A 14,819-nucleotide genomic window follows, 5' to 3' on the forward strand; every position below is an offset into this window, starting at 1 on the left:
ACTAAGTAACTCATGTTAGTGTGACTGATAGCTAGGCTTACATTGTAACATCTCTTTTTCACATTGAGGTCTGTCATGCCATGTCAGAGATAGCATTGTGAAGTGTTGGTAAAGAACACTGTTCTGAATGTCACAGAAAGAACCCAAACTTTATTTCAAGGAACTACCAGAAGTGGACAGAGAATCAATTGCCCTGCTGTGCAATATTCCTATTTCATTACTGTTGACTTGTGTGATAATAATGAAGAAGCAGGAGCAATTTCCACAATTTTAAATTTATTGGTACAGTGAAACCTCTCTTAGCGACCACTCCTATCCAGCAACCACCCCTCCTAACGACCAGTCTTCTTCGGAACCGATTGTGATGCCCATATAGTCAATGTATTTATTACCCCTATTCAAAGACCACCCCTCACCCCGACCAAAGACCACTACTACCACGGGAATTTCCCTCCATTAGGCAACCAAGGAATTCTACTAGCCTGCTAGAAAAGTCTACATTGTAAGCAGCACCAGTTTATACCTGCACTTACCACAACAATTCGGCCGTTGAGGATAATTACCCTCTTGTCACGGCAGGCGGAGTGGGTTCGTAGGCTTGACCCTCTCCGTAGGGGTTCTGTTTTGTATACAATGTATTTTCTTTTGCTCAAACATTTGTAAATTGTGAATCAGCAAGTCCTTTCGTGGGCAAAACTGCCACTTCATTTTAAGTCGTGGCAGTTTGCTTTGAGTGACGATATAAGAACAATCTCCGAGTCCAAGATGTCGAAGAGAGTTTGTTTGAGTTTAGAGGAAAGGGTTCAAGTTATTGAAGAACGAGATAAAGGTTCATCTGAAAGAAGGTTAGCGGATTTGTTTAAGTGTGGGAAAACCCAAATAAACGGAATTTTAAAATCTAGGGAAGAAATTTTGAAAGAGTGGCAAAACAGTGACCGGAGCCGAGGAGTGAAAAGAAAGCGGAAAGAAAAATACGAAGGAATTAACTCTTCAGTTTTTGAGTGGTTTAAAGTCGCACGGTCGAAAAATATTCCCATAAGTGGATCTTTAATAAAAGAGAAGGCCTTGCAATTTGCTATAGAATTAGGAGATGAAGATTTCATGGCTAGCAATGGCTGGCTTGAACGATTTCGTGTCAGGCATAGCATTACCTTCCGTGGGATCTCCGGTGAATCTGGAGACGTAAGTGAAGAAGTGGTCTGTGATTGGAAGATGAGACTTCCAGCGATTATCAAAACCTGAAAACAGCAGCATGTGTTTAATATGGACGAAAGCGGACTTTTTTTCCATCTCCTGCCATCTAAATCCCTGACACTTAAGTCAGAGCAGTGCAAGGGTGGAAAGCTGGCCAAGAACGATTGACCGTGTGTTTCTGTGTAAGCGCTGATGGAGAAAAAGAGGCACCCTTGGTGATTGGAAAATCTCTTCGGCCAAGATGCTTCAAGAATACTGATATGACAAAGTTGGGTATATCTTGGTATGCAAACAGTAAGGCATGGATGACTTCGAAGATTTTTGAGGATTGGCTAATGACCTTTGACAGAAAAATGAGACGGCAAAATCGAAATATTTTCCTGTTCCTGGACAATGCTACATGTCACTCTCATCAAATAAAACTGACCAATGTCCACCTGCAGTTCTTCCTGCCCAATACCACATCAAAATTACAACCCCTGGACCAAGGCATTATCCAGGCATTCAAATTGAGGTACAGAAAGCGAATGATGCAACATTTGATTGCACGGATGGATGAAGTTGCCACCGCATCGGATTTAGCTAAGAAGATAACAGTGAGTGATGCTGTGTCATGGGTGCTTTCTTCATGGAAAGACGTTGAAAGTCGAACCATTGTGAGATGTTTTCAGAAGTGTGGTTTCTTCGATCCTGTTAACGAAGAAGAAATTGAAGAGACAACATCAGAGGATGTGGATGTTTTGGCTCGAGCTGCAGGGTTTGAGTACAGCCAAATGGTGACCGAGGAGGAAAACCACACCGATTGCTATTATGATTTCAGCGGTGATTGGGAGGACTGCATCATCAAAGAAGCAAAAGATAGGATTTTTAATAACCAATATTACCTCAATTATTATAGTACGTATTTAAAAATAACATTGTGCATTATTTCATATCTATTATCTCCGTTTTTCTTATCTCTTTTTCGATTATATTGTATTTTAAGGAACCATTTCTGAAGATGAAGATGACTCAGACATTGTGCCAAACGAAGAACCAAGATTAAGCCCTCAAGAGACACTTTCATTAATAGAAAAGTGTCACAATTCAATGAAAAGTGCAGATTTCAACAGCGAGAAAATCAATGAACTGTTTACAGAACTAAAATATGTGTTGGAAACTGAAATCGCAAAAAAAAAGTGCAAGGACCTAAAGCAAACTTCTATACGACAGTTTTTTTTCGTCTCAAAGTGATGTTTTCTCCTCAATACTGTGATGTATGTTTAAAGTCATTATTCATAAGAGTGGACGTTATTAATAAATATGTATTTGATTTATGCTACAGTTCCTGCGGCTTTGACACTGTTTGTTTTACTTCTCATAGGCTCCAAAGTGAGATTTAACTTCCTTGGCCAGAGTGACAAATATTTTTCTCAAAATTCAGCTTAATACAGCTATATATGTTATGGTATATGCGTATAATATTTAAATTTATATAGTACACATTATAAAAAATAAAGAGGTAATCATCTCTACTGTAGATTGCTGTTAATGCAAATGTTCCTGTGCGATATACTACATTACTTTGTAGTGAGAAAATATTTAATATTAATTAATTACTAACTGTGTAAAATTTATCAGCAATTAAAAACTATCACTGAATATAACGCGATTTATGTTGCTTAGAGTAAAGCGTGAACTCAGTAGTTACCTATCTTTTTTAAATCTGCTCCCTTGAAATTATGCAGTCAGAAACACACCCGCACCCCCTTTGAACGACCACCCCTCTTAACGACCATTTTTCAGTGGAACCGTCAGTGGTCGCTTAATACAGGTTTCACTGTACTACCGATTTTGCTTTACAGCATCATCAGATACCTGATGATGCTGTAAAGCGAAACCCGTTGCACCAATAAATTTAAAATTGTGTAAATTGCTCCTTCTTCTTCATTATGTCACGTTTCCACTCCATCTTGCCTGAAACCTCAGATTATATTGATTGTGTGCTCTCATCATCTTCATTGCTACTTAAAGAAATGCGAGTGTTATCAGCTTAAATGCTGAACCCCTTTGCCATACATAAAGGTCCTGTGAGGACCATACCTCTAAAAAAAGTCTAAGTCTATGAGAGCAGCGGGCATCCTGGTGAAGCCTGGAGAAAAATTTTGCTGTAGGTGTGACAAGAGGATTTCCAAAATTTGTAAAAGTGAAGTTGTTTCCAATGGTAGTGAGGAAAGCGAGAGAGAACTTACATCAGTTAAGTCTGTGGTGGAAAGTGAAAGAAAATAAGAAGAAGCCAACTGCAGCTTGGAGGCTTTAGACTGCTCTCCTTTGAAATTACATTCTTTGTCTTCTCACAGTAGACACTCAAATGGAAAAGGAAAGATAACACAGGCTAAGCATTACCTTGTTTCTAAAGTGTCTGGTGCATTGAAATTAGTGAATCCATCCCTGAAAAATATAAGTAGTAATGAAGATGAGAGTGACAGTCAACTCATCAAGTGAAAGGCAGCCAACTTGGATGGCCTGCTGACTAAAATTAAGACTAATTGCCAACAGTTAGTTGGCAGGGTAAAATTCAAATGCTGACCCTGGCCCCTTTATCTTGGTCTAGGAAAAGGATTATTAGTGAATTACATGTTTCAGACTACACTGTGAGACAATCAAAAAAGTTACTTGATGAGAAGGGAATTCCTGCTATGCCATCACCATGTGCTGGGAAACCACGTCTAAACTCCACAGAAGAGCTGGAGAAAATTTTTTACCAGCTTGACAAATATCCTAGACAGATTCCTGGAGTAAAAGATAAAGTCAGTGTGAGTAAGAATGAGTAGGTACTATATGGAGAAGAGGTTGACTTTATATAACCTCAAGAAACTTTATGTGCTCTTCAAAGAGCAATATCCACAAGAAAAAATTGGGTTCTCCAAATTTTGTTCACTTCAGCCAAAATGGTGTGTGATGGCTGGTGCTTCTAGGACTCATTCAGTTTGTGTTTGTGTCATACATCAAAATGTGAAACTGCTAATTAGTGCCTTGCAAATTGAAGGAAACATAAGAAGTTGATCGCTATCATCATCTGTGACAAAAACAATGCAGATTGTATGCTCAGAAAATGTTTTTACTATCCAGATCTTTCCAGGCTAAAGGGTATCATCATTTCTAAATTTTGTGAATATGGCCCTTCTGATACAGTGAAATATAGGCAGTGGGTTTCCACTGATAGAACAGAACTTCAGTTATATATATCATCCATTGATGAACTCTTGGACATTCTATGCCTCAAAATGAATAAACTGATACCACATTATTACATCACCTAAGAACAATCCTCATTTTTTTAAATAAGAAAAGAAACCCTCAGTCATGAAAAGGCAGTTATCGTAATGGATTTTAGTGAAAAATTTTCATTTTTAATTCAGGATGAAGTTCAAAAATATCAATGGACCAATCTATCATACATCATACACCCTTGCTTGATTTACCAGAAGAAAGATGGTGCACTCACTACCTCATCTCATTGTTTCATATCTGATGACCTTAACTATAATGTGGCCTTGGTTATGGAAGTGCAACTGGTAAATTTTTTAAAGAGAACTCCGCCTATGATCCAAGAGGTTCAGTACTTCAAAGATGGATGTGCTGGGCAATATAAAAACTGCAAGTCTTTTATAAATTTGTGCAATTATTATAATGACTATGGAATGAATGCAACCCGGTCTATTTTTCCACAAGCCATGGAGAGTCCTCTTCTGATGGTATAGGTGGTACCATTAAACGAATGGCACAGCAAATAACAAACAGCACCGGGATGCATGAATTTTGTAGAGATAATATGAAAAACATCAAAATCCATTACGTTAAGTTTAGTGATGTGGCATGGTCACGTAGTAAACTTCTTGAAAGATCCACCAAGGCAAAAACAATGCCAGGAACAAGAAATGTCCATCATTTCGTGCCTTTATCAGATAGAAAAGTCGCTGCAAAGTTCACTGGCCTGGATGATGAGCACAGCATTATATTTGATTTTTGTTCTGAAACAGTGGATTTCCCAGATAATTTGGCTGTTGGTTCATATGCAGTGTGTATTTATAGCAAGCAGTGGTACATTGGAGCAATGAAAGCTCTCAACCATGAAGATGGTGATATTTCAGTTAAATTCATGACACCTAAAGGGCCCTCACCTTCATTCTCTTGGCCAGAGAGATATGATGTTCGCTGTGTGCCACAAGGACACTTATTGTGTGTGCTTAATTCTCATGCAACCACAAGCTCTAGGAGGTCATACTACATCTTGAGGGAGGAAGTGGACAACATAAAAAAAAAATATTTAGACTTCGTGAAAAACAATGAGACATCTTAGAATGTGGTCAGCCAGTTAAAAAGAGAAGGCTCACTTTCAAATCAATTGGTAAGGTCGTTAATTTAATTTTACTGTTTTTGCCTAAATTTCCAATGATATAGAATGACTAAATAAATGAAACATTGAAAATAAGCATTAGGATGAAGTACCAGAGAAATTTCTCAATTCAAATGATTTGATAACGGTTCCCTTTGACATTTGATAATGTACATTCCTGTGATGTAAATACATCTGGATATGAAATGTATTTGGTCTTTGGACACAGATTAAAAGATATGTAGAATGTAATAGTGTACAATGGATCATGCAGTTTTTTATTAACTCCCTCTGCTCGAATAGTTCTGATAGCACGAAATTAGCAGTAAGTGGGGGAGTACATTCACATGATTGCCTTTGTGTTTCCTACTCTAAGAACCAGTAGCATACACTATAGTGAGATAATGCATGATCTAATATTGTTTAATCATGAGTACTAGCTTATATGTCCTCTAAATTGTGTAATTTCTAGGTGCCTTGAAAAAGAGCCATTTTTTTCCTGTGAACATGAACGAGTATTTTTTTTACTAAAAGGAACGCTGGACTCACGATTTATTTTCATCAGGATCTTTGCTCATACATTAGTGATTACTTTAAACTAAACCAGGAGTCTGTACTCGCATGGCCTTTCCCTGTGGATGCTGATAATGAAAAATAGTGCAAGGGAGATTTTTTTGTAAACTTTATTTTTTTGCAGCTGAATTACTTCATGCAGTGAATATTTAATGATAATAGTGGGATCATTATGGACCACTTAGCATTAGGAAAAAAATCATGGCTTTTCATCTCACAGGAATGGAGTAATGGATGAAAATAAAAATCACCATGTGTTGCACGTTGCGGCACTTTAGGGGTCACGCCCAAATTTCAATTGCTCATATTTCATTAACAAATGACAATTGGAGGCTAAAATTGCACACAATTTCTAATCATACCAAAATGTATGACCATGGTAAGTTTCATGAAAATCTGAGTCGGTGGGTGTCATTTGGTCAAAATATTGGTTGATTTGACATCGAATGACCCTACATCAACTGCATGGGATATCGGATGATGACTTTCCTCCTTTTGCTCTTAAACCTTGGCTATAACGCACATAAAGTAACTTCAAAAAATTTTCAAATTTATTATAAAGCTTGCTTCAATGTCCTTGAGAATTGAATCTACAGATTTTGTCTTTGTCACACACTTCACTCGGATGAACCCAATGTGTTGTGTCGATGTGTGAAAAAAAATGAGGAATTGGTACTCACCCAGGACTGTGGGAATGAAATCGTAGCCAATTCCTTCCACTTCATAGAATGAGCCGAGGTTCTTTTGGTTTAGGTCCTCAGGGAGGGCAAGGATTGAGCCCTCTGGGTCGACACCCACAACCGTGCATTTGGGCAGACGTTCCTTGATCTTCCGAGCAACCCCCGTCACTGTACCACCAGTTCCTGCACTGAGCACCACCATGTCCACAGCACCACCACACTGGCTAAGGATCTCTTCTGCCGTTGTGTCATAATGCGCCAATGGGTTTCCGCAATTTCGATACTAAGTCACAGACAAATGTAATTAAAAACAATGCATTTATCATTAAAAAAAATATAATAGAACCTCAATTTAATGAAATAAATAGGACCAAATGAAGCAAATTCATTATAGTGAAGTTAAAATTTTTTCACAATATTTTCAATAAATCCATATGTATATTTCGTCTGCCATACCGCATAGTTATATGCAACCTGAAAATAGCCAAAATGATGGGGGTCCGTCTCACACGCATACCTTTTAATCTATATACAGCAGACTCCTGATTATTCGTGCAGCGGATTATCTGTGCATGTGTTCACGCTCCTTTGATGTTTTCTGCAATCTTTTAAAAATAAAACAAAATTGGGGACAAAAGCACCAGGATTTTTGCATTTTAATGCATGGCTACACCAGGCTTATTATTTCCATTAGAATTCCCTCTGTCAAATGGAATTATTGTAAGAGGCGGCTGTCGTATTCCTTCCCTCATTTCCGTTCCCATCCAAGCTCAGTGTTTCCTCCTTCCTTTTTGTTCCCAACCACCCAACCCAACCCCCTACAACGCAAGGTAAGACATTGGAACCTTACCATGCACCCGATCCAATAACAGAAACGTTGACGACTCTCAGAGGCAGTCAGCGTGGGTGCATTTGAATGAAGTAGCAATTAAAGTGTGATTGTTCCGACATGTGACTTCTTCCTTTTCCTGTGAGGCTTCTTCCTATATTCCTTTGGATGAACGAAAGAGCCATGGTGACTTACATTACTTCATTTACTTTAGATTAGAAAGTTTAGATTATTCGTGTTTTCCTACTATTTGTGCCGCCTCTCCCCATCACCCGGATAATTGCGAATTTGCTGTATATTAGAGGATGTCTGTTTGTCTTTCCGCTATGCGTTCTCAAACGGCTGCACGGATTGCGACAAAAGTTAGTACATAGGTGCATCATATACTTCTGAATCCCATAGGATTACTTTCAGGTGAATCTGATGCCTACTTTACGTCGTTGTCTAATTATCTTTAGTTACGCGACATCACACAAGATCTGCGGCTGGTACATCATGCCTGGGGCCCTATGCTCAAAAGCGCACGAGCTCCTCCCTCACGCTCTTCGTTTCATCCAGTCCCATCCGTAGGGTCAGCGAACGGAGGGGAAATCGGTATGCTCCAATACCCTACGGATAGGACCATGCGAGGGGAGCTGCATTACGTACGGCAAGAGTTGGCAACGTCGGGCCAAGAAGACATGCGAAAGACTTCAGCCAATCACAGCCTCCAAAATCCGTGATTCATTCATTTCCGCGAAACTTTATTTTGAATTCTCCTTCCATCCTCACAAAAAATGTAGCTGTAATCCCTTGGAGTAGGAATGCAGCTTGCTGAGTTTGCTCATTTTAAGAAGTAGGTGGCAGACAAGCGCAACGTGAAGATTGGCGAAACTGAATGAGGAGCAGAAGAATATCCTGCTAGAATTTGTCGAAGGTAGGTAGATTTTAAACATACCTAGTGCTAATGCTAATGGATAATCAAATTCTTACGATATAAATATTTTATCTAACAGGTAACGATAATATTGCGAAAGCAAAATTCACCTCCAAATTTGGGGCAAAAGATGCGGCCGACGCATGGCATGAGGTGACGATGAAATTAAATTCTTGTGGTGGTGCAGTGAAGCAGTGGAAGGAGTGGAGGAAAGTAAGTATTAAGCACTCATTTTTGGAATCGTAATAAATTTCTGTGATTAGCGACTACACATATATAGATCATATAAGGAGGACGAAGGCAAGCGCACACATTTTTTCGACAGTGCACTGCTTGTGTCCCATCGTTATACAGTAATTGTGTTTCATGCAGCGCCTACGTTTTATGTACGAGGAAAAGATTTCCCGATCCATTCACATTGAATCGGCAGCATTTCGCGGCGAGCATCTGTATTATAATTTCTACGTCATTGGCGAACATAAACATGCAAATGCAATGAAAATCTTGCCATGAAAAGGTCATGCTAATACATCTTAGTACAGTGATGTCTATTTTATCGGAAACTAAATTTAAAATATTAATTTGATGAGCGATAAATATCACTCGTTCCTTTACATCATTTCTTCCAAGAGAACTCTGCATAATGAGTTTTTGATTCCTAGTCAATTTTGACCAGTTTTACTCATACTAATTACGACTGATATACGTTTCTAAATGCATAGGGTCTATTGATTTGAAAATTTATTAATTAAAATCTATTTGATTGATGAAAAATTCTACATCAGGTAATTCAGTTGTTCTTGAAGCATGGGCAGTAATAATGAGTGCCGCAATGAGCAGCAGCTGCAAACGTATGACATTACCTTGTATTCCATTAAATTACTGGAAATTTTCCTAATGTAGGTATAAGAAACCAATCCTTAATTTGCGTAAAATTTTTGCATGAAAAACAAACAGAAAAGCAACGGTCATTAATCCCATTCATTCTAGAGCCATTGTTTGCTTTCACATAAGAATCCAATGTAAATGCTAATGCGGGAGTAAGTACAACATAGATGAATAATGTGCACGTTTTTCAAAACTTTTGTGCAAAAGAAATTTTAGCTATGGTCCTGAAACTGCATTTGGTAAATTATTAGTAAACATGATTTTCTCAGGCCAATAACCATGCTGACAAGGTAACAGTTCAGAAATTTAACTATTTACACCTTGACATGCATGGTATGAATATTCTAAAATTTAACAGGAAAATCATCAAACTTTCCCAAGTGCACTTTACAATAACCCACATTCACAATGCTTTTCACAATCCTAGTATTCTCGGGGCATAGGAGACATAGATAACAATTTTAAATCACATAATATTCAATCGTTATGTACAAGTCACTAGTGCCATTCAGATGTCTGATTTTAGTATTTGTGAAGTGAACTCTCTCCCCTCAACATCTACCTCACATTTGCACAAGTTCTAAAGTATTCAATGAATCTTAATAAATGTTACTGATTTGTGAATGAAAAACATTGCTGATTCTACAATTTGGAAATTTATTTTCGTGACTAGTTTCGATACACTGTATCATATTCTTGGACTAGCCTATGAATATGATACAGTGTATTCATAGGCTAGTCCTATGAATATGATACAGTGTATCGAAACTAGTCAGGAATATAAATTTCCAAATTGTAGAAACAGCAAAGTTTTTCATTCACAAGTCAGTAAGATGGATTTCTACAACGTGAAGGCCTCTACTATTCAGTGCATTAATAAATGTTATTTGTCACAGTCATTCTCTTTCATAAGCGAGTCGGAACTGGTACAGTTATATATGCCAATAACTTCCTCTTGTTTGAACTATGTATGTACATTGTTGGTTTGGCTCCGTAGACTGGAGGTGATTTACCTGTAATAAGTAAGACATTGAAATCAGATTCTATTCCCACTTGGGCTTCACAGTTTGGAGATTTCCCTAAAATCTAATTTCATTATTTTTTAAAATTTTATTTCACATTTACTTTTGGAATAAAGCCATGGTTATCAAGTCTGGCTCATCCTTCCCATATGGCTGTCTATAATGAGAAGCCAACTCTTGAACTTTAAGAGGCTTGCGGAGGTTCTTAGAAATGGAAGGGTTTAGAATTGATACCGTTCAAATGGTAAAATAAGAAATAGTGTATAGCATTGGATCTCTATTTTTATCAATGAATAGTCATTAATGTGGATTACCTAATGAAATTGTATGCTAACATATAGTCTATATTGCAAATATAACATTCCTAACACCTCAACTTATATTTCATGTCTCAGGAATAACTACAACCATTGCAAAAGTCAGTGATTAAATAATTATTCCATTCCAAGACATAATTCAAATTCTTTGATACCCACACGCATTCATCCTATACCCCTTATTGTCACGCCGTGTTTCATAAATCAGCACAATTTTCATTGATAAATATCCCTTTCAAACTCTTCAACAGACGTGGTAAGACATAAAAACCTTCACCAAGACTAAAGTAGCTGCCTTGGTGAGAGAAGGAGGAAAGACTGGTGGTGGCCCGCCTTCAGTGGATGAGCTAACTAGCTACCAAATGAGGGTATACCAATTACTGGGCAGCAAGGCCGTGATGAGCCACCAACAGACAAAGGAGTCCCAGATTATTGTACAGGTGAGGTGTAATTGCTAAAACATTGATGCCAGCATATTGATTCAAGACAATAATATATTTAATTTGTACTTTCAATTTTTATGCATGTTAAACTTATACAATCTCACCATATTATTTTAACAGACTGAATTAGAGGCAGGGAATCCCTGGAAAAACCCTTCATGCAGCACTCCCTCCTTCCATCCCGACTCTACTTCCCCTATTTCACTCCCTATAGTAACTATTACATCTCCAAACACTTCAACCTATTCCTCCCAAAACCCCAACACAAACATTTTAAACGTATCCACAACCTCCATCCACATTCACCACAACTCCATCAATATCAAACATCTCCAGACAGAACCCTCCCAGCCCAGCCATAATCCTCATTCAAACTCCATTCTGCCCAAATACAACATCTAATCAAGCCCCATCCACCCCAACTACAACATCTCAAAAAAAGAAGCCCCCAAGGAAGCTGGAAAAGTAGGACTGGAGAGTAAGTACAGGAGAATATTGGCATTGTCTGTCTTACATTTATATTTTCTGCATTACGTAAGAAGAGAAAGTAATTCACAGCCTATAGAATAGAATAGAATAGAAATTTTATTCACCTGCTAGGTCTTACATGATGTAGACATAGGCTTTGTCATATTATATCTACTCCTAAAATACAGAGATTCAATGTTCATATTCCGTAGGATTTGAAATTTTCACGTTGGCAAATACAAACATGCAAAATTGCAATTACAATAGTATGTATACAATTTATAAGTAGGTTTTGTGAATGATAATATTTGCAAGTTTTTACTAATTTACAATTTTACAACATTTTACAAATTACAATTCCTTTTGGGTTTTTAGAAAAAAAGAGAATTCATCAACATTATAAAAAACTTCACTGAGTAATAAGGTTTTTACTTTCCTTTTAAATTGCCCAAGGGATGTGATAATCCTGATACTCTGGGGTACAATGTTGTACAATTTTTTTCCATTATGGTACGGACCATCACTGCATAGTTTTGTATTTCTAGTTAAGACATGTAGTTTATCACTAGATCTAGTTTTATAGCTATGGTACTCGTTGTTTTTAACAAAACAATTTATGTTTCTTTTCATAAATACCAGTATGTTAAGGATGTATAAAGAGGATAAAGTCAATATTTTTTGATTTTTAAAGTGAATTCTGCATGATTCTCTGTAAGGTAATCGTAACATGGTTCGCAATCGTTCTTTAGGACAGAAAAACCTGACGTCCATAGCAGAGGAGCTGATAGATGTCGAGAGGGAGAAGGCAGTGAAGGAAGAGAGGAAGATGGCTGTAACGTCTGATTTTTTAGAAGTTGTTATTTTGATTGTGAAGGGTTTGTTTGGAGAGAGGGGATTGTTGAGAGAGATGTGAAAAAGGAGGGGTTTTGTGGAGTATTGTGGAGAGAATTGAAGTAAATAAAAAAGGTTATGAAAATTAATCGTCTTACGTTACAGACGTAAGTGTGAGCCCACGTTTTTCTGGCGACGAGGATGGGATGTTTGACACAGGTTTGGAAAAATTAGCCTGAGTGAATTTGAGAAGACGCAGCAGCCGGGTTGAGCGTTGGAACGGTTGCTGGTTCGAGGAAGCGGACTGGAGATGGTATTTGCTTCAAGGAAGGACGCACATTGAGAAGTTGGAGCTGCAAGCAAAGACGACTTGGTGTTTTTCGGAGGAAGTGGAAGTTTAATTCGCTGGTGTGGCGTTTTTGCTTCGGGAAAGGTGAGTACCCTTTTTGCCGGATGGTGTGAGCATACTGGGTGCTGTTTCTGACTTCCTCATTTTAGTGAGTTGTTTAGGTGATAGATTTGCGGAAAAACTTAAACAATGTCGTATTTGGCTAGAGTCCCTAAAGATGTTTTGTGCAAAATCGCATATGAAGTAGGAGCTGACGTGGGGAGGGAAGCTAGAGTCGTAGAGTACAAACAAGCAATACTAAAAAGTAAAGATTATGATGAGGAATTTGTTAAAGAGATGCTGAAGTTTTTGACTGAAGAGAAAAGATTGGAACGGGAGGCAGAAGATAAAAGATTGGAACGGGAACGAGAGGCAGAAGAGAGAAGATTAGAACGGGAAGCGGAAGAGAGAAGATTGGAACGAGAAGACGCAGAAAGACAGGGAAGTTTTCAGTTAGAAATGGAGAAACTAAAATTTTCACAAACCAATTTAAACCGCGAGTGTGATGGATTGGAGACGGAGACCGCTCAGAGGACACTGCCGAAAATAGATATAACTCGGCATATGGATAAATTTGATCCTCACGGGGAAAACATTAGTTTATATCTTGAACGTTTTGAAAGGCAGGCAGATAGGGACGGTATTCCGGAACACCAATTAGTATTTTACTTGACGGGATTACCATCAAACGAGATTAATGATATAATTTCCCGAGAACCTAGGGAAAAAGCTGATAGTTATGAATTTGTGAAAAATTTATGGCTTAAGAAATACAAATTGAGCTCAGAAATGTTCAGACAGTTATTTTACAAGCAGTCCAAATCAAATGGTATGGCGTGGAGTGATGTAGTATATAAAATGACTAATTATTTCCAAGGATGGATTGACGGGATGGATATAATTTCTTTTGAGGAGTTAAAAGGACTGATGGTGACTGATCAGATGAAAAGAAAAGTACCCATAGAGGTGCGAGATCTCCTGATAGACGAATGGCCAAATTTTAAGGATCCGAATGTATTGGCTGAGAAGTTGGATAGTTTTGATGCTATTAGAGAAAGCATGGGACGGAAAACCACGGATCATTACATTAAGGATCAACAAAATAAAAGGATCCAGTTTACAAAGCCGAAGACTGTTTCTGTAAATTCTGATGAAGAAAGGCGTGACTTGGCTATGGAAAAGATGCCTAAATCATCGTCTTCGGGACTTAATTTCGAAAAGAGGTTTCAACCCAAGTGCTACGGGTGTGGTTCCACTCAACATTTTCTCGCAAATTGCCCAAAGAAAAAAACGAAGATTGTTCAGGACAACAACCCCAAAGATCTAGAATGGATCAAGTTCTAGCAAGTTCATTACCTGATCGTTTAAATTTTTCTCAAATTAGTAGTCTTAGGGAATTGTTGAAGATGTATGCAGAAATATTTACGGATAAACCCGGTATTACAGATATAATACAGCATGACATCCAGTTAGTCGATTCAGAGAAGGTGCAAATCAAGCCATATCGATTTTGAGATCGTGCATCGGCCGGGGTCAGCACATAAGAACACGGATGCGCTAAGCAGGGCGATGGGCGACATCAAATAGATTGGAAGTCGGTAAGTGTTCGGGTGTGGCACCATCTGGCAAGGGGTACTCCTACAGCATCGCAATAAAATTTTGTCCAGTGATTGAAGCATTAAAACATTTATGGACAAATTTCTTAAAAGGGGGAGGAAAGACTGTAACGCCTGATTTTTTGGAAGTTGTTATTTTGGTTGTGAGAGGTTTGTTTGGAGAGAGGGGATTGTTGAGAGAGATGTGAAAAAGGAGGGGTTTTGTGGAGTATTGTGGAGAGAATTGAAGTAAATAAAAAAGGTTATGAAAATTAATCGTCTTACGTTACATGGCCA

At 38.0% G+C, this 14,819-nt stretch overlaps 1 protein-coding gene across 3 annotated transcripts in view; it reads right to left on the minus strand.

Moving 5' to 3' along the window:
- The window catches only part of LOC124168149 (cystathionine beta-synthase), a 189,486-nt gene that overhangs the window by 94,183 nt on the left and 80,484 nt on the right, over positions 1–14,819 (minus strand). For all 3 annotated transcript variants that reach the window (XM_046546273.1, XM_046546274.1, XM_046546272.1), the window contains one exon: positions 6,826–7,108. In XM_046546273.1, coding sequence (XP_046402229.1) covers positions 6,826–7,108 — 283 coding nt within the window. The remainder of the gene's footprint in view (positions 1–6,825; positions 7,109–14,819) is intronic.

This window comes from Ischnura elegans, chromosome 11 (genome assembly GCF_921293095.1).
Source record: "Ischnura elegans chromosome 11, ioIscEleg1.1, whole genome shotgun sequence".
NCBI lineage: Eukaryota > Metazoa > Arthropoda > Insecta > Odonata > Coenagrionidae > Ischnura > Ischnura elegans.